Below are 25046 nucleotides of genomic sequence, written 5' to 3' on the forward strand. Positions count from 1 at the left end.
ATCATGCGTTATTTCTTTGTTCGGGAGAGATGAAACAGGCGAATACAGCGCGAGCATCACTCAAATGTCGATGTGTCATGCAAATGTTTGTTTTGGATGCCTCGTGGTCTCAGGTTGGTAATCCCTCCGAGCTGTTGCTGTAGCAAGAGGTCGCTGCAAAACCTTTTTTTTCTTTTTGTGATTAATCCAAACAATGGCCCAAACCAGCAATTTGGCTCTGCGTATACCTATGAAACACTGACCCCTTGTGGTGTCTGCGCAGACTTGCATCTTACTTATTTAACCTCAGTGGGAATAAACGTTGACATAATCAGTTCATTCAAAATTAGATTAAATTATAGAATATGATTATGCATTAAGCCTTCACAAGCTATATTATTGGTGAATAAAAATGTAGTCTAGATGCCAGGAAAGAATTAACCTGGCTAACACCATGCTGCTGTGTGCGCTCGAATTATTTCGAACTGCACAACAGCCTGGGGACCATAGCCGACATCTCCGGTGGATTTGGGAACCAATCACAGAGCGAGGAGGGACGGCAAGACGATGACGCGCTATTCGATATATGGAAGCTTGTAGTTTATTTACGGATAATAATAAAAAAAAGTTTATTTACGGATCCAACATGACAGCAGCAGACACGATGGTATTTTTTGATCAAGCTTTAGACCTTGTTCTAAATAGTTTATATTCAAAAGTTTACAGCGGGTACGTCATACGTCATCTCATACGATGATACGATTGGCTGTGGCTACGTGCAGACGCAAGAGACTTTTTTTTTTTTTTTTCGTATCGCCCAATAAACGAGTATGGACGATCGTAAACCACACCTCTCCTACGAGAAAATGAATTGGTGGTCCCCAGACTAAATATCACTTGTGATTTTAGTCTGGTGTTAGCCAGGCTAGGAAAGAATTGTCCTGAGCAAGTATTTTTGTTTTGAGAACAGTAACCTTGTCAACATTCATCTTTACTTACAAAACTGTGTATTTGATCTCACAGTGTTTTCTTAAAGTCTTATGCACGCCCCACACTCTGTACTCTCCTCTCTCTCTTATTAGGCTACACTATTTTAATCAAGATATTGATATACTTCAGATAAAGAAGCACACTGGGGAGGCAAAAAAGTGGCCAGAGCATAGATAGACAACAAAAAGCTCTCAATCCACATCTAGGCAGGTTGGTTGTAGCCTGGCCTTAGCCATCCATAAACTCCGGTTAATTATAACTTCCCTACATGTATGAAATGCAATGAGTACGAGGGCATGGTAAAACCGGGCTTGGTTGGTAGGGACTCAGAGACCAGATTTAGTTTCAGTGCCAGCTCCAGAACAATCCCACATAGAAAAGATATATACATTTTGTAAAGTTTGTATCCAGAACTTGTAAATATTGCAAATGACCGGTAAACCAGATATAACATCCTTAAATTTGAATAATTTGGGAACTTAAACGAACGAAATGACAGTAATTTCACATACAGTATCCTTAGTAGATATGTGTATTATCAAACTTACATGAGTTGGACAGCCATCAGTAAAACTTACATCATGCTAGTATTACAGAAAACAAAGACTTATGCACTGTAAATAACTGGACCCTTGGCCCCCCTGTAAAAAGATTCCTGGCTGTGCCCCTGCATATATGAAAGGTGGAAGTAAGCCTTTGATAAAAGGGAATGTGAATTTGATTAATGTGAATGTGATGAAAGTGACTAAAACAAGTTGTTTTAATAAAAGTTATCAATCCACAAACGTTTTTATCAAGTCAGTGTTTTCTATCCATTCAAGTCTTTTTTATCAAGTCACAGCTGCGTTTATCAAATGGACGTCTTGCACTGATGGGTCAAAGTAACAAATTAAAAACTGACACATGCAAAATAACTTGTATTGATGAAAAAAAGAAAGAAAAGTTATTTGATTAAAGATTTTTATCAATTCACAAATGGCTGTTTTTTTTTTTCAGTTCAAGTCTTCTTTATCAGATCTTTTGTTTTGTGGTACATTAAGCCAAGGCTTGTACATCTCAAATAGCAAGGACTTTTTCCACACCGTTATATATTGATGAGGCTTTCTTACTCAAGTGGGAGGCACATCTTAACGACCTGAAAAAAGAATTCATAAAAACATGTGTGAATAAAGTATAAACCCACTACAATTGCAAAGAGATACCCAACATGGCAGTCCAGAAGTCAATCAGATCACAGGTATCAAATCAGGTCACGTTCAGACCAATGAGCGAGGAAAGCTCCTTTCTTGAGTTGTCACATCGAGTTGTCTTGTACATAAAATGTGCCATACAAATAAACTTGCCTCTTTGGTCCTCGTGGCAGGGAGCTGACATTGCTTTAATACCATCTTCTAACTGTCAAAAACAACTTCAATCAAATTCATATTCCCTTTAATCAAAGGATTTGTTTTACTACCACCCTTCATACACATGAAGTCAATGTGTCGTGTGCCTTAAAATTGTTGCTGGCATTGGCATATATGGGAGTTGGGGCATCGTAAACCTTCAAATCACCTTCACATTGTTAGTCATTCTCATGGCTGATTGGACGTGCAAAGATGTAAATGCTCATATCTCAAGTCAAAGATTTGCTTGGATGCTGCCTATATTATACCCCATATGGAAAAATGAAGATAAACAGAATAAACAATGTAACATCCCAATACAAAAGTCTTTTAGCTTTGCTTCAGATGCATGATTGACACTCAAGCTATGTCCTCTGGAAAATAAGGACAAAACAAACACTCTGCTCCAGGCTGCAGACAGGTGCAGGCAAACATTGAGATAATTTCTCATCCTCATCATTTGGCTACAGCAGGCAGCAATCTGGCACTTCTCTGAAAAACAGGCTGAAGTTAATTAACAAAGGTTTGGTTCTCCAGACTCAAGCCACACTGCTGTGCTCCACTTAAGATGCATTTTCTGATGCATTTTCACACCCAGTGGACATCTCTATTCAACGCACACAGACCGCCATTTACTGTAACTAATCCACTGAATCTATGATGATGGGGAATAGAGAGAATAGGCGCTGTTTATGAGGGATAACATCTTGTAATACATGCTGATTTTCCATTATACTTAATGATCACATGTAAAGCTGGGCAATTATTTAATTTCAAAACGAAATAGAAAACATTTTAATCATCTGCCAGGTCTGGTCACATGGTTTGGGGCTTGGACTGTTTGTCTACATACACAATTTTTGTAAAAATAAAAAAAAAACACATCTGTATTAACCAATTAAAAGAAGAATGCATATTTCAGATAGATTACTCAATCACTTCAGTGCAGTTCAATATCTGGGGCTACATAAGAGAAAGTATGATACCACACTTTAGGCTGATCCATTCCCCCAAATCAAAATGTATGTTAACAAAATAAAAGCAGAGTGAAAAAAGCTCTGGCATCTATAAAAAGAAAATGTCCCATTAGTCCTGATGCAATTTCTGCTTCCAGGAAGAGTCCCTCATGGACCGTTAACTGCTCAGATTTCTGTGACAAATGAGACTATAAAGTAGTTTCCTGTTTTCCGTCCATTGAGTTTGATTTCCCAAAGTGCATGACTGGGAATCAAAAATGTATTGCGCAAGCATGTCACAATATTCTGTATTATTTCAAGTTAAAACACATGATTATTTTTCAGCCTATTACAATTCAAGGCTCATGGATGAACCTTTTATAGCAGTATGGATGGATGGGAATTTGACCTGCATTTGATTTGACCTATGTCCTTCAATGCCACTGGGGCAACCTGAACCTGGACAGTGGACAGCCTGGCTCAGCCCTTGGGTGGAAGGGGCTAACTGGAGCATTCAGAGGAAACATGTAACCCAGACACAGAGGCAGAAAGGATATCACTGGCCAGTAATCAAACCTGGTGAGCATTTTTAATTATTTTCATCTTTTAAGAAGTAGGCTATTTGATTTTGTTTAGCCTCCAGGTCATCTCTCCGTTTAGAATGCATCAAGCCTTCAATTAGGCTATAGTAGTGCGCACTGACCATACACTGACAGCAGGCTACTGAACCCTTGATGAACCCTGGGGGTGTGTGGGCGGGGTTGTTTAGGACCGTGAGGCTCGTGTTGCGGGATGAGGACGTCCCTACATAGCGGAGCTGCCATAGTAGCGCAGGCAGCGTCGTTCTGGACAAGAGATGCTCATGAGCACCGCGCGCTCCTCGTCTCGTCCTCTTCATGCCAGTGATCCTGGCGCGGAACAGAGATCGTGTCCAGGCTCTCCATCGGCAATGGCAACCGTACCATCCACGAGCGGCTTCTGAAAGCACGGGGGAACAAAGATGCGAATGAAAGTGGTACTTGAAGCTAATTTTGGCAATGCATTGTTCAGTTGCGTTTTGGGATCTGCGTCTTGTTTTGTGACCTAATTGTTAAGTTCGTGATGTATATGGGTTTTCTTGGCTTAAACGGGGATACGGAAAGTGTTTTTGTCGTTAAAGTGCCTTTTTTTCTCTCCACTATGATGTACAGTAGTCTTTGACAGTGTGTTACGCTCATTTGAGTTACACAGCTGACACTGTAATTTCATTTCAGCCTAGTTGTCCATTCAAGACATTTCTATTTGACAGACACTGATTGTACTCCAGATAGGCTTGTGTTGGATTTCCTTAAAGGTTCAGGTTACACTTTATCTTACACTATCCTTCATACATTGTAACTACCAAATTAAGTACAATGTAAATGTATAAGAAACAATTAATGTAATTACTTGTGTCCCTGTGGGTTAGATACACTATGGAATAATATGCATTTGTAGTTTGGAGATACATAATGTAACAAATGTAATAAGGGTCTTATTACATTATGTAAATGCAAAGTACTAATACATCCATTGTGTATGCACTGCATAGGAACAAGTTATTAGATTGTTACAAAGCACATTGTTCTAAAAACAAAAATGTACTCAATGGTAGTGTAAAATAAAGTGTAGCCAAGGTTCAAGAATGTTGCACATTTATTTTGTCACAGTAACAGAGGCCATAGGATGGATATTGAGTTCACATAGAACTCGTTGATTTAAAAAAGAACAAACATAGGTCTTCCTTCTGGGCTGTTTTTTGCATTGCTAATTTGTGATCAATACGTTTGTAGCAGCGGTGTAACAAGTGTAGCCTTATTCAAATGCTGCTTTTATGCAATAATATCATGCAATAAAACACTCTGCTTGGACAGTGTAACGGAATACGATATAAAATACATTTGAGTCAAGTCTCAACTTAAAATTCCTCAAATTCCCAAAACTCCAAATGTGTGCACTGCACTCTTACACATGGCACTCAAGCAAACTTCTTAAGTTGTGCTGTTCCCTTTTAGTCACCTTAAACTCTGTGAATATGTTGATCTTCTAATTAAAACAAACGTGCTTAACAATGTGCTCCGCCTTGCGGAGGGTAGCGAGGAAGTTGCACTGGAGAGGGCTGATCTTTGGCAGAAAAGGGGCAAAATAAAGTGAATCTTTTCTACACTGATGTCTGCTTATTTGCCTCTCTGTGCAGTGCCAGGGGGTGAGTGGCTTCCTAGCCGTTACCATGGTGACCAGTTTGATGTTGGTCTACAAAGGCATTTACAGTGACAGCACATCCATGGCACCTCCAGCAGTGGCTTCATCTGCCCACAGTTCACCCCCGCAGCCAAGTGCAACTGTGAAAAAGCACGACAAATCACAAGAGAAACTCACAGTGCCAACGCTGCCAGGCTACACGGCTATCACGGACCAAAAGGTAAGTTTAAGGTTCTGCATTATCTTGCAATAAAGATGTAGAGCTTGGAGTTGTGTCGGTAAATCTGCAAAGACATCTTTCCTGGTGCATTTCATAATAATAAACCAGAGTGTTTTAAAATGTAACGCACGCTACTGGAGTAGAAAATAGAGATTAAAGAAAGTATTAAAGATGATAAAGGCAGCATCACTTTCAATAGTACCTAGAGAGAAATGAAATAAACATGATGAACATAAAGAATCAGTCACACCCAACAAAGCTCAAGTTAAGACAGTTTGGCTTGTCTGAAACTGTTGAAAAAGACTGAAAAGACCACTATTAAGAGTACTTGACGTGAGTACGAAGCTGGACTATGCTCTTTTTGCTCTCAGAGACAGTGACCTGTACCAGCGTCCTGCAGAAAGAGGTGCTGTACTGACTGTGGCTATCTGATTCTATTATTCACAATATCCATTAGTGATTGCTGCTTCTGTCCCATGGTTATTGTTCAGTCTAAAGATTTTTTTGAGTTGACTGCTAAGAAAGGAATTCAAACCAAGCTGTCATTTTAAATGTTAATGATTGACTGAATGAAGCATTTAGCAGCGGGTGAGAACTGACTGGTGGACTCGGAGCTTACAAAGTTTTCTGAGGAAATTGAATTGTTGCTGACACTGAGATGATCTGTTCACTGTTGGGTTGAAATTCGAGTTTGTGATCTATTGTTACAGCCAGACATTTGTATGTCTCATAACGCACTGTGTGTTGGGCATCAAGGCTCAGAGAGGCAACACATTTAGGTCATTGTGATTGAATGGCATTGCACAGTATTTGCTCTGTTGTTTTGTTGATGCAGTTGATTAAATAATGGCCTCATATCAATAAGAACAACGAGTAAGAAGAGTAAAGACAGGAAATACAGGAATCCGGGAATCACTCATGAAAGGTTTCCTTGTTCATTCAACAGGCAATACATCAAACAATCATCAGCAAACATAATTCTCCAGACAGTTAGCAGCCGGTCATGTTCTCTGGATCCGATGCTTGGAGCAGTGAGTGAAAAAAGAGAGAGTGAGGGTTAAAGATGAGACCATCAGATGAGGCTGGACCTTACTGAACACGCTGGAAAAGTCTACAAACATCAGCCGTGTTGGGCTTGGGCTTCATGCAAAACAGTCCCCCCTCTTTGCTTGTATGCAAACTGGAGAAGGTCTGCCTATGTGCATAATTTTGAAGATGGAGCAGGATGAGTCCTGCTACCCATTTCATATTAAAGATGCTAATTCAACTGGACGGTAGTCATTATTACAAGACGGGCTGTTTTTTCAGGCAATTGGATATACAACAATGACTTCCCAAGAGAGGGAGTAGTAGGATAGAGGACACAGCATCCAGCCGATCTGACCAGGTTCAGGGATTTTAACTGGTTTAGTCCGTTCAACCACCTATTGATTCAGTATTAAACTTGAGGAGGTGGCAGACGTCAAAGAGAGCTCATCTGTAACCTCCTTCTCCCTTGAATAGTCATAGTGGTCCAATCTATAGAAAGTGCACTGTTCCTCTGTCATTGCAGCACAGACCTAAGATTGTCTGTTGATACCTTATTAGGAAGGCCAGAGATTGTTGTTGTTTTTTTTACTAAGAAGCATTTGGACTCTAAAGTGTAAATATTAGACTCATCAGCTCATGCAGCTAACAGAGTTGTTCCATGGTTGTTTTCTCTCATTTTTATAATGATTTTAGCTCCAGGATATTGAGGTTACAAGCAAGCATTGTATGTAGACGCTTGTTGCCAATACAAGTGCCTCCAATCTGCACCTTTTACCCTTAGTCCGAAGAGAAAACAGCGATGGTACCGAGCTCCTCAGCCATGGAGCATTGGTACCTCTGGATTAGAGCTGACCTCCTTTTGGGATGTTAGCTTCTGTGTGTCTTTTGGTAAATCGTCATTCATCCTCCTTGCTCTATGTATTTTCTGACCAAAATAATGTATTTGCGCTGTTTTCCCCACTTCAGAGTGGGAGAGGCACTAAAGTTGCCCCACAGAGCTTCTGAGGTGTGAAGTTTAACTAACATGTATTAATGCAGAGTTAATACACGGTTATTACTGTTTTACATTCTAATTCTTCAAATAACCTTTCTATCTTTGGATGGGGTGTCCATTTACACATTTGTTGCCATTTTGGGTATCCTTGCACCTTTAATGCCTTTGAAACCACCCCAGTGTATTGTATACCAGCCCATTTCACAGGTGTAAAAGCCCATCACTTTGCAGGAGTGCAGTATTACGGACAGCTCAATCAGTTAAACACATTATTGTGGACAGTGTGGAGAGATATGCACAGCAGCACAGGCGAGTGGAGCGGACCTTTTAGTTTATTGACGTTGCCCTTATTTTGCCAAATTCAATAGTATTGTCTTTGTGCTAGTTCCAAGTCTATTAAGCTGGATTGACGTCAAGTATTATTAAAGCATGTATAAATCAGTATTCAAATCTCGACAGACTAAGACAGACAATTTGTTAGAAAAGAAAGGCAAGGAAAGACATGATAATTTGACAGTAGCTCTTTCATCGGAGAGCTGCTTCAGTCTTAGGTACTTCTTGTGAGATTTGAGCATTTTATTACAGTCTCTCTTCTTGGATGTCCATTGCATATCCACTACTGACAGGGGATTGGAGATGGATTCAGCCTGCGACATTTTTATGCTGAGTAGTGTATCCCTTTGAGCTGTCCCTATACCTTCGGAATAGCTGTCGTCTGCACGGGGCTGTATCAGGTTTTCTTCAGGGTGATATAAGGTCTGCCACACACCTGCAAACTCACAGCTCCGTGCATTATGTACTGAGCAAATTACAACAGAACCCTGGGAACTGGGAATTGTGGGGTCATTTTGTCTAATGTGCCGTCTGCTGCCTTTTATGCCTCGCATCAAATGGGGCACTTAAAGCCATATGCCATAACATTTTACCCAATAAATAGGAAAATGCTTGAGTTTTATTGTGGGTGTTTTTATTGGTGAACAACATTTACGCTTTGGGGCGTGACTCATAACTTTGCAAGGACCACTTGTCTCCATGGCGATGTTGCAGCTTAGCTTTGAGGTGCTAAACACAGGTCTTCTTTCTCTTATAACCCTTAGTTAAATGGCACTGTTGGCTCATGTGGATGGTATGAACATTTACTCACCTCCAACTGATGGGCAGGGGGAAACAATTCAGCAGAGTGTCCTTAAAGTAATATGTTTGGCTTGGATATGAAAGGCCCCTCCTGGAACCGCCACCTTAACGTGGTGGAAGGGTTTGAGCACCCGAATGATCCTGGGAGCTCTGTTGTGTGGGGCTTTGTGCTCCTGGTAGGGTCTCCCATGGCAAACAGGTCCTAGGTGACGGGACAGACAAAGAGCGGTTCAGAAGCCCCTTATGAGATATGGGCAGCTCCAACAGCTGCCCCCACGACACGGCAATGGAAAAGTGGAAATGGATGGATTGATGGATGGATGGATGGATGGATAGGGATGGATGGATGGATGGATGGATGGATGGATAGGGATGGATGGATGGATGGATGGATAGGGATGGATAGGGATGGATAGGGATTGATGGATAGATATGAAAGGATTTTTAAATTGTAGTTCTTAAATTTTGAAAAATATAACAATAAAAAATGAATATTGGACCAGTCGGATGAAACAGTCCAGATAATATTGATGTGTTCTTGTTTGTGTGTTTGCCTCAGGTCTTTAGTCTCCAAATGCCTGGCTCTTCAATGTCTTGTTCTTGAAATGAAGCAGGGCAGTCAGGCTTGTAATATTAATGAACTAGTTGTTCTAGTTCTTGCTATGGCAGAGTTTCAGAAATAGTGTGTCCATTATTACCATTATTTTATGTCTACTGGCTACAATGATATTATACAATCCCAGACAGAAGCATCGCGACCAATTCAAATGCAAATATCCACCTCTCTTCCTTACTCTGCCTGGAGTTCTCTCTAACAAGCTGGCTGCTGCTGTGGTGGTGACAATAATAGTAATATATTGTATGAAGAAAAGTATGACTGATAAATGAAATATCTGGATTTTGTTTTTTGTTTTAAAAAATGCTTATTTCCACCAACAGTCCCTGGACACAGGTTGATGTTATGGTTACAAAAGTACATGAGATTTATGCAAATCCATAGACAACAAAGCAAATCTTTATAATTACATCTCAAAACCAGTCCCACTTTAGTAACTGATGGGGGGCGACAGTGGCGCAGATGGTAGAGCGGGTTTTGCCTCCAGTGTCCGGTGTATGAATGAGAGTGTGAATGGGTGAGTGGTTCCTTGATGTAAAGTGCTGATGTCGTCCTCATGTAGGTAAGATGTTTAACTATCCAACTCTCACCATGTAAAGCATTCATACCCCCTTTAATTCTGTTTCAATTCAATTTTATTCTTTATTATGAAAAACAAATGAATATTGCTTTTACTATTGTGATTTTTTCTTTCTAGTATTGTGACAACACCTCGTACTACAAACCCCGTTTCTTCTCCGTCCCGATCTGTTACCTAACTATGTGGGGCGTTGATAGAGTTACCAATCAGCCTTTAAATAATTACTGCAGCTCAACATGATACAACCCGCTGCTCTTTCACCAAAGTCCTTGAGAGAAACTGTATTGTTGGTGTAAACTTGCTCCTCACGCCTTTCCTTTGACCTCAAAACCCTCCGTACTCCTCCAGGTTGTTGAGAGTTTATCTATCACACTCACGGTGAATGTTTCGCTCGCAGTGGCTGGAGGATTGGGGGCTCAGAGGAAGTGTGCAATAATATAGTCCTGAATGATGGAGTTGACTCCCAAAGCAATTATGATCATCTTTTCCCTCGAGAGGTGTATAAACAGGATTGCAGTGGGGAGTGTAGGCCTGTGGATGGTGATCAGCTGGGAACGCTGCCATTGAGGAAAGTAGGTGACTGTTTTATCTGCCCATTTTGTGATCTAATGGACATGAACATCAAAGTGCACTGAAATGATTTAGGGTTTATTATTCTGCGAGAGTGGGTTGGTTCAAAAGTTGATCAAGGTGTAGTCGGAGTTGATTGCGACTTTTTAGGCGAATTGTCAGTGAACATTGACTGTAATGAGACAAAGGTGCTCAACTGGAATATTCTAGATACCAGCGATTGAGTCTGGTCAGTGCCGGCATCAACTACATTGATAGAGTGGAACCATAGACTGTAAAAAATGGAACATGCGTGGAACATGCGTGAGCAAACAGGAAGCAGCGTAAACCAATCAGCGAAGGGCGGGCGTGTGTTGTTGCTGCAGTGTTATTATTAGCAGCTCTGCATTAACATTCGAGCAGGCGTGTTTTTGGTCATTACCAGCTCTCACTCTCCCGTGCACCATCTGTAGATTGTTATTGAGAAGACTTCTGCGTCTCAAGGGTGACGTTGCTCGAGAACAACACGGAACAAATCTGATTGCACTGATCTGAGTTTGGCAGGAGCAGCAAATGAGGGCATTCTGCCCAGACTGATACAGAGGGGTATCACTCTGGACTTGCCAGGCTAAAGAATAGCCACTGGTGAAGAGCCAAAGATTAGTTAAAGATGTATTATCTGCTCAAAACACAACTCCAGGTAGGTTTTTGATGGGAGAGTTACATTGTAACATGGTAAAAAAAAATCTCTAAAAAGTTGATTTTGTATAATCCGCCGTAATTGGGCAATGACTAGACACAACTCGTCAAAGTTTTTTTTAGGCCAAGACCCCCATTACCACCCATGGCTACTTCTGCAGAACATTTTATTTGTTCACTTCATTAACTAAATTAATTTGGGATCCTGTTGTGTAAGGCTTGTAAAACTAGTAATAAATAGGTAGTAAACTATATTGACAAAATATGTTGATGATTGATGTTGACCATATTAAATCACAGTTTGATAAAAAATGTATTAACTGCATTTTTTAACCTCTAGGATCAATGTCTTGGCTGCTTAATAAATAAAAAGGAGAAGAAAAACAGTTCAACCCCGTGAGATCCCTTTGGATAGAGGAGATTTCAGCAATTGCAGCCTCTTGCCTGAGAAATGTTATTGTGTTGCACATCCTCGACTGGATCAAAGCGGGTGAAGATTTGAGGAAACTTTTCAATGCTGCAGACACATTTCTCCCACTATGCAATCACTCAGTATGCGGCGACCGAGAGGCTGGGAGAGAGTTTTATATAAATATTGTGTCGCGAGCAGCAGAGCAGGTTTTTGCACTGGTAATATCACCAGTATGTGCTCTCATCCACACCTCAAAACCAGATGAAGTGTGAAGCTGCGCCTGGCTCTGAATGCCAATGTTGAGTCTATTAAGGCCAAGAATAATTCATGTGAAGAGACTCAAGGATGCTGCAGCTGTCAAATGATTCAGTACAGTATTTTAGCTGCAAAACATGCAATTGATGATCAAACAAAAGGCTTCCTATTTTCACTTTTAAAACTTATTGTGCATATGTGTTTTAAGTGCAGAAACACGCTTTTATTATTTTGAATCATTACCATGTTGTTTCCTTTATGGCTTGCAGAAATAACTGTATAATTGATTGTGACTTCTTTCTCCTCCGCAGCCCTTGAAGAAGCACTGCAAAACGTGTGCTCTTGTGTCAAGCTCCGGACATTTAACTGGCAGCAACAAGGGTGAAGAAATTGACCAATCAGAGTGCGTGATCCGTATGAACGACGCTCCAAGTGTTGGCTACCGAAGAGATGTGGGCCGGCGCACGAGTGTTCGCATAATGGCGCACTCCAGCCTGCAGAGGGTGCTCAGGAACAGGCAGCAGCTGCTCAACTCCAGCCAGGACACAGTCTTCATATTTTGGGGTCCAAGCCAAGTCATGAGAAGGGACGGCAAAGGTCATGTCTTCAACAGCCTGCGTCAGCTGAAGCATGTGATGCCCAAACTCCAGATATACATTATATCTCGGATCCAGATGCTGAAGTTTGATGAGCTGTTCAAGAAGGAGACGGGGATTGACAGGTAGTAATTACGAATGTCTTTGAACAACCCTTACAAAAGAGGGAGAATTATTAATGACCAATGTCTCGTTAAGCAAGGCGGATTTGCATGATCACAAACCCACACTGTTATGAGAATCAACACCTGTGTCTTGTACAGACAGTCAGTGGAAATGTCACATTATCTCTCCCTCATGAATAAGGACGACTCCTTTGAGAGATCAGGCCCATCTGCTTCAAGCTTTTCATTTGATCCACAGTCACTTTCGCCCATGTTTACACTGCTGTATAAATGTGAAAGTATTCAAACTGGATTTAAAGTGTGCCATTTCTTTCAGGAGGAAATCCAACTCGTGGCTGAGCACCGGCTGGTTCAGCATGGCCACAGCCCTGGAGCTGTGTGACAGGATCAGTGTGTTCGGCATGGTGCCTCCGGACTTCTGCAGGTACATGTCATGCTATAGAACATGAGGTTAGAGGATTTCAGATTTAAACTTAGCATGTAGAAACAGATCAAATCAAGCAATACTCAGTTTATTTGCAAATATTTGTCTTATACGCCAAATATTCATGACAACATATTGCTTGTGCACATTTACATGATATATTGCTGGTAACTATTTAATTAAATATTTAAGAAAAGATTTGATGTCCCAGCAGCCATTATGTATGCTTTTTTTCTTGCTAACGTGACATCCTGAGTACTCCCTGAATCTTAAAGCCTCTCTGTGTCACTTTAAATTTGAGTGTGGAGGGTAAACAGCGAGAGGCACTTTTCTGTCTTGCCTTAGTCTGAGATTTAGTGTGTTCCTAACAGCAGTTTCTGTGCATCTTTAATGGCGTCTGCCGAGGGAAAGGCATTATAGTCATCATTATTTCGAGCGTAGAGTCTAGGGTCCTTTTGTGCTTTTACAGTCAGTGTATGGACAGCAGTGATGTAAACCGGCAACAGTAAATACTGAGTGGAACAAATGAATAGTGGTTAATGATTGTATGGGTTATTTTACGAGTGTTCTTGCTTCTTACATGAACATTGTCTTGTCAGTGTTCTGCTGAGAGAGGCTCTCGTGTGGAGGCTGTGAGTTTGAGGCTGTGAATAATAATAAACACATCAGTGAGCATGGGTTCTTCTGATCTTTCTGTTTTTCTTTGCTCAGTCTCTTGAGTGTTTTCCTCTGGGTCCAGCTCATAATTACCCACACGTCTCCTCCCCATCACTTGTGGCACAGTTTGTTTTATTCTTCTCCCTGTTCTCTCAGATCGCCGACGCGTCACCCGGTGCCTTATCATTACTACGAGCCGTCGGGGCCCGAGGAGTGCTCCATGTATCTGTCTCATGAGAAGAACAGGCGAGGGAGCCATCGCTTCATCACTGAGAAGATGGTCTTTTCAAATTGGGCCCAAACTGTGAACATAGACTTCCACCAGCCGGACTGGGAGCCCTCTCCCGTTCGGAACAGTTCGTCCACTGCTGGATCCTGAGGCTGCTGTAGTGCGAAGGTGTGAAATATGAGTGTGGACACTTTGGGCAGGCACAGCCACTAGTCACGGCTCTGAGACGTCAGCTACAGAACAAGCTGCTGTTCTGGCTGTTAGCCCAGTGCATAAACGGCCTGGCAGAATGGGATCACATTGAGATGCGGCACAGGATTCAGTCTGTTTCGGAAGTTTAACTGTGGAGTAAAGTCAGTCCAGAGCAATCAAAGTTTATTAGTATAACAATGGCAACTTATGTGTGGGTTTTTGTGATTTAATAGCGGATATAAACATTTGAGTTGCTCTCATGATATTTCTGTTGTCAACCAATGAATCAATTTGAGTTGCTCATGATATTTCTGTTGTCAACCAGTAAATCAATATTTTGTACACCTTTATGTCACAACAGTAGTCACATCACAGGGTTCAAACACAACAAACACTCCTTCATATTTTCATCTTCCTTTGTTCCCGTTTCACACATATAAAAGCAGAACAGTCACACCGTCACCTTCACGCCCACCTCTTTGTTAAAACAAGCTACAGGAGACAATAGCTGACATAGAAAACAAAACAAAAATGCACATGTAGAGGAGCAGATGCAACCCATTTGAATTGTGTTTTCCATTTGATTGCGTTTAGTTGAGCAGCTCGAGAAGAAACAATTGAACAAGTAAAGATGCTTGTCCCTGCAATTGGAGCCAGTGAAACTAGTCTTGCTTTATTATGTGTATTCATTGTGAGAAGTGATTGTACCCAAGTGGAATCCTAATGTGCTGAAGCTCTCACGCGGAGCCGGGGTGTCATGCTAAGTGCACGGCCTGCTCCTGTGATCGGCGGACGCACTTTCTGCAAACCAATTACCTCCTCTTCAGGTAGAAAGGCCTGAATGTGGAAGGCTTCAAAGGACAGACGGGAGAAAAAAGACTCCCACGTCTGTTATCTGTACCGCATTATTACTGGTGACCTTGGGAATACAAAATCTGGCACAAAATGAAGGTTTTAAACATGCAGGACACATGCAGGATTTTTTAATGTGGGATACAGCGTGTAATATTGGCTCATAAACCAGCAGCAACTGTTTACAATTTTCAAACTTTTCTTCATTGCTACTATTAAATACACGTCTTTATATTTAGTGAAAGAAATAATTGCCCTCATTAATGATAGACATCAAAGTAAAATGTATAAATGAAAATGGTGACAATCAAACAGGAATGATCAGACATCCATTGATCAATTGTTGGACCTTGTTTATTCATTTTTCCCCCATGATGCTGAAAATTAGAGCCTCTATTTAACCCTGACTGTAAATATGTGTCACTGTCACTATCAGACTTAAAAGCTCTGTACCTGATTTTTGTTGTTGTTGTTGTTGTTGTCCTCCTCCAGCATAATTGTAAACTCAGATAATTGTGAAAAACTGTATATGAGTGCACTAGCATTTCTGTAAGTTGTGAAATGTGTCTAGTCTCATCCCTGTTTATAAAAGAGAATGTCGGAAATGTGCGTTAGGAATGAGTTTGGATCAAAGCCACTAATTTAATTTTCTCACTCCCTCTTTCTTTTGTTTTTAATGTTTTTAAAAAATCAGGTGAGGGCTTTAAAAGTATAACACATGAATAAAGGAATAAATGGGCTTTGAATTCTTGTCATATCTTTCAGTGAAGGCTGTGCTTTGCAGTGTGGAATATTATCATTGAATTCTTTGAATACTGAATTGATATTTAAATGCTTTGAAATAAAGTTCTATTTACCAAAGAAATTGGTTGCTTATAACACATGCATTATGTATTACTTCTAAATCCCTCATTTGTTCACCTTCCCTTGCCAAATAACCCCAGCATGCTTTGCAGTCTCACCTTTACAGACTTTATGTCAGAGCAGGTACTGAGCAGCAACACTATCCCACTTACCTGCTACTAATGGAAACCATAATATTAAGCCCATACCATTTGATGTATATGTTAAATAGTTTACTTACTGTGAAGGATTGTTGTTATGAGAAATACCGCTGTTGTGTAAGATGATCTAACAAAGGAAATGATATTAAACCAGCAGCGAGTCTTTGCTACCACCTACTGGACAGATATCTGGATTATTTTCCACCAAATAATTGCTTTGTGCTTCACTTTGCATAAGATCTCTATTAGCAGTTGATGAAGAGATTTGATTATAAGTATTTACTCTTTGAGAAGAGTCTATTCCATCTATGTGCCTTTGGTGGACATTTGGACAACACTGTAAAATATGCAGATTAATATGAATCTCACTTTCATCAGTTATCTGACACAGTGACTGGATTAATAAAAAAAAAAAACGCTTTTGTTAAGGTAATTGAAAAACGCCAACCTTTCTTATGAAAATTTATTGAAAAGAAGAAATCAGCTCACAGCAGGTGAATATGCAGATGTTTCACTGAGGTGACCCTCGAGTGGCATCAGGTCCGGCCCAATTGTCTTTAGTGTTGAAACAGAATTTGAATTGCAAATGTAATTTCCGCATTCTGCTAAACTTGCAAAGATGAATGTGTGCATGTTTATGACCATTTTGAGTTGAGTTGAATTGAATAAACCACCCAGTGCTGCCATAGCCCTCAGTGACATGCCCATGTACCGCTCTCCTGAGTCACTGTTTCAAGCCATCACTGCATTAGCTTTGCCTGCATAATCATTTTTGCCTGTGTGATCAAAGTTGGATTTTACTTGTTTTTTAATCCATGGAATAAATATGACCTTAAAAAACCCTTTGTGTCAACTTTAGCCCATTCTAACTCCTTAATTTCAAAAAATAGCTTTGACATCTGTGACTTCCTACTCCAAGGTAAATTTTCTGCTCCTTGCACAATTACCTAAAAGCATTTTGGTCACTGTGCCTTTGACTGTTCGACACACAGAGAAAGGAAACTAATGGCTGGACCTTGTATGTGTGTTGCTGCCCCTGAGTCCCGGTAGTGATTAGATGGATGCAGGGAGGAGGAAGTCTCAGCAAAAAAGAGCACACATTACAGGTGATTTTCCCATCTTACTCCATCTACTTCGTGGCTTCATGCTAGCCCCATTTGCTGCAGCTAACAAAGGAAAGTGATTGTGCTCCATAGTGCACTGGGAGCTTTTGTCTCTGTCTGGATGGAGCAGCTCTGACACCACACCTTCAGCTGTAATGTCACCTGCTTTCAGATTCCAACAACAGAGCACAGGCAGAGTAATAAGACAACTGGATAAGATGATAAGTGTAAAAAAAAGTCCCCAAAGAAAAGTGTGGGGAAAGATATGTTTATGGAAAAGTCTTTAGTTGTGGCATCTACTGTATGCTCTGATATTTTATTGTTCTTTAGTTTGTTGAGTTATGGGTAGCCAGAGAGACCTTTTTGGATGTGGCGTTCCAAAAAGGTCTCAACAGGTGCCCACAAGTTCTTCCCTCTTGTGCACCCGTTGATCTCTGTGTTGTAGGTCCCATTTGCTTCATGTTTGTGTTGGAGGAAATGGGGCTGCAACAACTATCAAAATACTTGACATGATGGGTCATAATCTAAGTAATGAGAAGATTCCCACTTATGCAAACACAAATAGTTTAAAGTTTGTAAGTGAGAATTAAAGATGAAATACCAATAATAATTGAAGGTGTTTAGTTTAATGGTATCTGATAAACTCCGATCCTTAATTTAAATCCAGCTTTGTTCTGGTAGAGTGTGTGTGAGTGGACAGCCTCTGAGGTGGGCTGTATTGATGCTGCAGCTCTTCTGCTTCTCTCACTTCGAGTTGGCTCCAGCACTGTGTGCACAGCTGACGTGCCACATCAATGCTTCTCCAGAACTAATGTTGTGCTATTATTCAGCGGCATTCTTCACCAGACTGCCAGGAGATCATCATTTATGGACACTTGACTATACAAAGGAAAATGGATTTGAGCACATTCCACGGTGCAGATTTAAAAACAAAAGAGGTAAGTCAAGGTGAGTCTTCTTAATATTTTTAAATAATTGTCTTGTTACAGATTTCATAACATACTATCAAATATACAGCTGTATGTTAAGTGTGTTAGTTAAGCCAGAGTATTTATAATTATATCATTGTTTGTTTGTTTTAATGCAGATGTGACACACCCCAGTTCCCTCCCTGTGTATGTGGCTTCAACATGTTAGTCAATGGCAGCGCAGGGTCACCCTGCAGGGCAGAGGTGAGAGCGCTCAACACCACATGCAGCTCCCCGGAGCTGTCAGCCAAAGCCTCAGTCATCTCTATGAGTGTGGGCATTATGTCCAATGGCCTGGCTCTCTTTATTCTGCTCAAGTCTTATAGACAAGTGCACACAAAGACCAGGGCGTCCTTTCTGCTGTTCGCCAGCAGCCTGGTCATCACTGACCTGCTGGGACACCTCATCATTGGGGGCTTTGTGCTGTTTGTGTATAGCTCCCAGAAGGAGTGGGATGTGTTCGACCCCCATCGCATACTATGCAGCATGTTTGGAGCTTGCATGGTGTTCTTTGGCCTGAGCCCTCTGTTCCTGGGCAGTCTCATGGCTGTGGAGCGCTGCATTGGGGTGACCAGGCCTCTATTTCACTCTACAGCTGTGGCAGCCCATCACATGAGGAGGTTGTTAGGCCTGAGCTGGCTGCTGCCTGCTCTGGTAGCAGTGCTGCCTGTGCTGCTGAGGAGACCATACAGGGTGCAGAGCTCCAGAAGCTGGTGCTTCTTCCACATGGAGCGGCCCCTGGACTGGCTGGACGTCCTGCTGCCTCTGCTCTTCTCTGGCCTGGGCCTGCTGGCTCTCCTCCTCTCCATCATCTGCAATGCTCTGACCAGCTGCGCCCTGCTGCAGTCCAGACTGAAGCGCAGACACCTGTTCCGAACCACATCCTACCACCTGGAGATGATCTGCCAACTGCTCGCCATCATGATGGTGTCTTGTGTGTGCTGGGGGCCCCTGTTGGTGAGACAACACTGCTCCACTGCATTCACTTTATCACTACACAAGGCAGATGGAGAAGCATAGCTCCATCAGAGAAGTGTATTTTCTGGGGGATTACTGAAAATTACTTTACACCACTGTGTGAAACATGATTAACCACAAGTAAAAGTGATGTATTGAAGCTAAATTACAGTATTATCTTTTTTGCACTGCATTACAAACATATGCAGAGAAGGCAGTCCAAATCGCTTACAAAAGTAAAAATCAACACAAAGTAGAAACATTTTAAAGTGCCTCCACAGTCAGTCTTCAACATGAATAGTTTGTCATTTAGACAACACAGAAATGATGACTCTATATTAGTGACAAAATCACAGGAACAAAAGTGATCCTACTGTGTCAAAATCCATTATTTTATTATATGTTTTGACAGTTCAGTTTCCTGAACTTTGATCAATGTCCTTTCAAGGCACAACAGTTGGAATAAAAATATTACGTAAAAAAATAAAATAATAGAAAATAAATGAGCCTGTAGTGCAGTGGTGACTGTGACCGCTGTAACAGTCAAGTCCTGCTGCTGCTTATTTAGACATTGCATCTGTTTGAACATTATGTTTGCCTGGACACTACATTTGCTCGGACATTACCTTGTTTTCTGTTTGTGCAGTGCTGAGAGGCCACTCCTTTATCTGTGGGCTATGCAAAACAACGTGATTGATTGATTGTCGTGTATTTAACTTCCCTACACTCAGAATGAGTTATGTGGTTTGTAATTGTTCTTCTGCTTTGTGTTATCAGCTTCGTGTCATCACCCTGAGCTTCAGGAGCAGACAGGAGGCTGAGACCCACAGTTTGCTGATGACCGTCCGAATGGCTACGTGGAACCAGATCCTGGACCCCTGGGTGTACATCCTGCTGAGGAAGGCCGTCCTGAGGAAGCTCTACATGTTGGTGCACAGAGTGTGGAGAGTTCGGTCTGTGGAGCTGCGGCTGTGGCAGAGCAGCATGCAGCGCAGCTCAGTGGACACCAGCCGCTCACAACCCAGCACTGGGGGTTTTAGAGGCACACCTTTGAGCGACACAGCCATAAAATCCATCTCATAAAAACTACTGATCCTCCAAAAGAATATACTGTTTGTTCAGCCATGCTTTCAAAAGACACATTTCCTTCAAAGCAAACAGTGCTATCAAATGCATATTGTGACTTCAAGCATCTGTGCTTCGGGATAATTTGTTCTAAAATGTTCTGAACATTCCCCAGCTGTTTAAGTGTCTTACTTGTAAAAGGGCCTGTTGTTTGTGTAACTGCATGTTATGTATTCGCATATTGTAATCTGAAGTTTTGTGTTTCTTTTTTGCCCAGTGGAATTAACGACACAGTGTCATGAATAAAAACCCACCCCTCTTTGAGTGTAAGAGGTCACTGAGGGGCATTAAAAGATGGATAATTGTTTCTTCTGAATGTGATTATCTTTAAATCATGGTGTAATGGTGTTCCCTTGTGACAAACAAACCTGATTAGAATTTTGCCTGAGGTAATCCAGAACTAAACTGCATGTCGTGCAAAGTTTGGCCTGCTGTTTAAAGCTTTATTTCATCTTTGCTCCTCTGTGTTAGTAGAGTGTGATCCAGGGGTTTCATGCTCTTCGTTTTATCTGATTCCATAAACATGAAACAGTGTTAATTTCGTCGACTAAAATATTTAGTCCTGATTTTAGTCAAAGTGATATTTTTGAGACTAAAATTGGACTAAAACTAAATTAAAAGTTTCTCATGAGACTAAAACTATGACTAAAATGTCCAGATATTTTAGTCGACTAAAATAAGACTAAATAAAAATGAAAAGGAGAGACTAAAATCATCCAAACTTCTATTGACCGTCTGAAAGAGCCTCATATCATTTACATTCACTGCCAAATGAACAGGTTTGTGCTTTGTTCATGTGGAGCAGCTCCATGAAGTCGAGGAACCAGATTAAATATGATTATAATGAATATTATAAATGCAAGTCGACTAAATTAGTCTTAACTAAATTGACATGCAATTTTAGTCGACTAAAACTAGACTAAAATTGAAAAGTTTTTTTTTTGACTAAATCTTGACTAAAATTAAATTACATTTTAGTCAAAAGACTAAGACTAAAACTAAAATAAAATATGTTGTCAAAATTAACACTGACATGAAAGGCCAATGCTGCAGTGTCCAAGATTCATATATGCAATAGAAATAAGAATGCATTGAATAAAACAAAAGTGTACATGCCAGATGCGGAGTTAGGCTTTTTTGTTAATTGTATTTTTGACTAATAGTACATTGTTTATGTCGTAAAGCCCGTGTCCGGTAGGCGGCAGCAGAGCGCCCCAGTGATGTCACTCAATGCGGAAGAAGAAGCTTGATTTGGTGCGTGACGTAATCACCATATCGCGGACCTCCATCTTTCTCCTCCGCATGACTCTGTGGACTTCTGAGCAGGTTAGACTTCACTGATACTCATGTATGTGCCGGGTGGGAGTCCCGGGAGGGCGTGGTGGTCGGTGCGCGGTGGTGCTGGAGCGGAGCGGCTGCGTGGAGCTGTGACAGGCCGTGAGCGTGTCCCCAGGCCCCGTGTTTTCATCTGGACAGCTGCTAACCAGACAACACAGCCTCCACCAGAGCTCTGCAGCAACACGATGCAGCTCATAAACACAGAGATGTAACGACGAGGTTATTGTCACGTTGCCCACTTGTGCTCAAAAGCAATTTCCTTTTCAGAATTGTTTTCATGTCGCCCCTGCCCTGTTCTGTTTCATGTCGCCTGCTGAAGTTAAGCTATTATTTCCCAACCTGCAGGTTTCATCATGAATCAAGAAAAACTCGCAAAGCTTCAAGCCCAGGTTCGGATAGGCGGAAAGGTAAGGTCAAAAATGAAATCTGGTTTGAAATCAATTTTAAATAAGCTACTACAGGCTGCAGACCCAAGGTTTTACTAGTGTTTGTTCAGAATAAGCTTTCTTTCCATTGTCTATGAACAAATTCACAAACTCACTTACCATAAATGTGCTGTCACGGTCTTGCAATAATGTAAGAGATTCAATATAAAGAGGCATGAAATATTAAAAGGAAATTAAAAAGGAACCAGTTGTGCAGCCAATAGTCTTAGTGGTTAAGGCTGTTGCACAGTAAACACTGTTGTCTGTCCCAGCTCTTTCCCCCTTTCACCCTGGGCTGACTGAGTCATTTAGGCTTGCTATTCATTCGCCATTTCTTGTAACAATCAAAAGTTATATTACGCAATTAAATGAAGTTTGATTTACAGCTTGATTTGCATAATGCGTGTATACTTGATCTCTGTCTTTATGTCCACAGGGATCTGCGCGCAGAAAGAAGAAGGTTGTACATAGAACGGCAACTGCAGATGATAAAAAACTTCAGAGTTCACTGAAGAAACTGGCTGTCAATAACATAGCTGGCATTGAGGAGGTAAACTATGCAGTGTGGTTGCACAAATACAGAATATGTAATATAAGTTCTTCTAATTGAATTACACAAACAATATCGATTTGGTTATTTTTGGCTCTCAAATCACTATGCCCATGTTGTATCTTGACTAATCAGCATGAGCGCCTGATTTTAACTTACTACCCATGTATACCACATACTTAAAGTTGGGGAAACAAATAGTAATGATCCGATTCTATTGACCTCAGATTTCAGTGCGGATAATGATATGTATAGTGTGTAAATTTTGTTGTGAATGTGTCATTTAATTGTTAATAGTTTGGCAGATATTTCTGGAAGCTTAACGTGCTGGTACATTCTCCATACGTACTTTCAGGTGAACATGATAAAAGATGATGGCACTGTCATCCACTTTAACAACCCCAAAGTGCAGGCTTCTCTGTCTGCTAATACGTTTGCCATCACGGGCCACGCTGAGACCAAGCAGCTGACGGAGATGCTGCCCGGGATCCTCAGTCAACTGGGAGCAGACAGCCTTAGCAGCTTGCGCAAGCTCGCAGAGCAGTTCCCCCGGCAAGGTGCGTCATGTCCCCTTACTGTACTCAGGGGTCTCCAGACATTTTTATTCTGTGGGCTGCTTTTATGTAACAAAATGGCAGAGAGTGACTCATGCTTTAGTGACATATGTGAAAAGTTTGTAACATTGGGCCAGTTGTTAAAAAAAAAAGTAATCTGGATCAAAATGATCCGGATTTGGAAATCACATTTTTTGCTATCCAGGATCCAGGATACCTTTTCTTTCAAAGCAACATTGGATTGGATTCATCCTGATCCAGATACACAGATTACCAAATGCGGATCACAAGTGCCCTGAATGGATTTTATTTTGACTGACTAGATGTGTAGTAAGAGATGCAATTGTTTTGTAGAAATTAATAGACAGTGATGAATGACAGAAATATTGAATAATTTCTGTCTGTTATTCAAATCTGTTTGAGGGTTTATTTCATGGGGACAAGATTATTTTGACGTTACTACACTAAAAGGCTTCATTGGTAGCCCATGTCTACTTTATCTACGTCATCACTGCAACAGTTGAACAGTTGTGCAAAATATAAATAAAAATATATACACAAATTGATTATTTGACCAATTTTAAAGTTTTGCTACATTTTCCATCTGAAATCCACCATGAAACCAACCCCCTGTTGGAATCAGGAAAATCCTATTTTTTTGGATCAAAGTTATCCAGATCCTGCTGAATTGTTCTGAACATCACAAAGTGAAGGTTTGATCCAGATTAAAACTAGGATTGGATTACATTATCTAATCAGATTTCAGAATCTTTCTTTCCCTCTTGCACAACACATTTTCAAGATTTGATCCAATCCGATCACCAAAATCCTATCAGATTACCTTTGAACAACTGGCCCATATGTGACTTAAAAAGAGTTCACCATTGACAGTTTGTCCCACTAGGTCGAGGATATTTCAACACAGTTAAATAAACAAATGACTTGAGATTCCTGTTTATACTTTTCTATTCTAAGGACTGCAGATTCTGTTCATGTTCTTAACAAAAAGAAAATACATCTGAGATGTGGCTCTTGGGGAATTTACTTGCTGTAAACCTATATATAAACAAAGGTTGCATAAGATGTGAGTAGATCTTGAGTAAAGCCTTCACTCCTATAGTCAGCGTTTGTACATTAGATTAATAATGACATTAGTGAACTGTTATCTCATTGATTCTTTAATCAAGCAGAGGGCACTCTTGCTATCAAAACTTAATTGAGCAAAGCCAGGCAGGCGGCTATACTGAAACAATTTGTTTTTCCTGCCATGATCATCAATAAACTGTCATTTCACTGCAAATGAATAAACAATCATAATCTATTGGGCTATCAGTCATGATTACTAAGAGGAGAGATTAAAATTGATATTAATGTAAGCCTGCCTCTGTGGCTTCTGAGATAATGGCGATAGATAATAAACATTTATATTGCATATCTGATTAAGGATGCTGTTTGTTTCTTTCACAGCTCTTGAAAGTAAGGCTCCAAAACCAGAAGACATTGAGGAGGAGGATGACGATGTTCCAGGTAAACACGTTTATCAGCAGAATTCAGAAATAGTTAAGCAGTCAAATTGTAAGTGTCATTTGAGAGATCCTTTGCTTTGCTCTATAGATCTGGTTGAGAACTTCGACGAAGCATCAAAGAACGAGGCCAACTGACCCGAGCGGACTCAATTTGCTCTAACGGACTGCAATGAAATGAGCATCTCTCGTGAAACCGGAGACTTTTACAATTCCCTATGGATGTCAGGCTGACAGTGTGAAACAGATTACTCTTCAAATGTGCGGTCAACTCCCTACAATATTGTACATAGTCAGCTGTGTCCAGGACCCCAGCGATTATCAAAGAAGTCTTAATACTTTTGTTTATTAAACCAATAAAGGTGATAAACATTTTTAGATGGTGCTGTGGTCTTTTAGGTGTTGT

The 25046-nt window shown here is 40.8% G+C and overlaps 3 protein-coding genes across 3 annotated transcripts; all 3 read left to right on the forward strand.

The window, feature by feature from the left end:
- The first annotated feature begins 4064 nt into the window (after window positions 1–4064).
- st6galnac5b (ST6 (alpha-N-acetyl-neuraminyl-2,3-beta-galactosyl-1,3)-N-acetylgalactosaminide alpha-2,6-sialyltransferase 5b) lies at window positions 4065–14483 on the forward strand. The gene is made up of 5 exons (XM_079575341.1): window positions 4065–4325; window positions 5526–5750; window positions 12330–12739; window positions 13056–13163; window positions 13977–14483. Exons 1-5 carry the CDS (start codon window positions 4311–4313, stop codon window positions 14197–14199), a joined length of 981 nt encoding a protein of 326 aa, XP_079431467.1. The 5' UTR covers window positions 4065–4310; the 3' UTR covers window positions 14200–14483.
- Window positions 14484–18014: 3531 nt separating this feature from the next.
- On the forward strand, window positions 18015–20208 carry ptgfr (prostaglandin F receptor (FP); the record flags this gene model as incomplete). Its single annotated transcript, XM_079574364.1, has 3 exons — window positions 18015–18148; window positions 18288–19125; window positions 19903–20208. Exons 2-3 carry the CDS (start codon window positions 18331–18333, stop codon window positions 20206–20208), a joined length of 1101 nt encoding a protein of 366 aa, XP_079430490.1. The 5' UTR covers window positions 18015–18148; window positions 18288–18330.
- Window positions 20209–21463: 1255 nt separating this feature from the next.
- On the forward strand, window positions 21464–25014 carry btf3l4 (basic transcription factor 3-like 4). Its single transcript, XM_079574723.1, has 6 exons — window positions 21464–21576; window positions 21934–21995; window positions 22450–22563; window positions 22919–23120; window positions 24585–24644; window positions 24732–25014. Exons 2-6 carry the CDS (start codon window positions 21942–21944, stop codon window positions 24776–24778), a joined length of 477 nt encoding a protein of 158 aa, XP_079430849.1. The 5' UTR covers window positions 21464–21576; window positions 21934–21941; the 3' UTR covers window positions 24779–25014.
- The last annotated feature ends 32 nt before the right edge of the window (window positions 25015–25046 follow it).

Source organism: Gobius niger, assembly GCF_951799975.1.
Source record: "Gobius niger genome assembly, chromosome: 17".
Lineage (NCBI taxonomy): Eukaryota > Metazoa > Chordata > Actinopteri > Gobiiformes > Gobiidae > Gobius > Gobius niger.

Excerpts from the sequence above, each read along its gene's own strand:
- btf3l4 (XM_079574723.1), top strand. The coding sequence starts at position 21,942 with ATGAATCAAGAAAAACTCGCAAAGCTTCAAGCCCAGGTTCGGATAGGC. Across the intron at positions 22,564-22,918 it reads ACATAGCTGGCATTGAGGAG|GTGAACATGATAAAAGATGA; the intron begins GTAAACTATGCA and ends ACGTACTTTCAG. Across the intron at positions 24,645-24,731 it reads GGAGGATGACGATGTTCCAG|ATCTGGTTGAGAACTTCGAC; the intron begins GTAAACACGTTT and ends TTTGCTCTATAG.
- st6galnac5b (XM_079575341.1), top strand. Across the intron at positions 12,740-13,055 it reads AAGGAGACGGGGATTGACAG|GAGGAAATCCAACTCGTGGC; the intron begins GTAGTAATTACG and ends CATTTCTTTCAG. Across the intron at positions 13,164-13,976 it reads GTGCCTCCGGACTTCTGCAG|ATCGCCGACGCGTCACCCGG; the intron begins GTACATGTCATG and ends CTGTTCTCTCAG.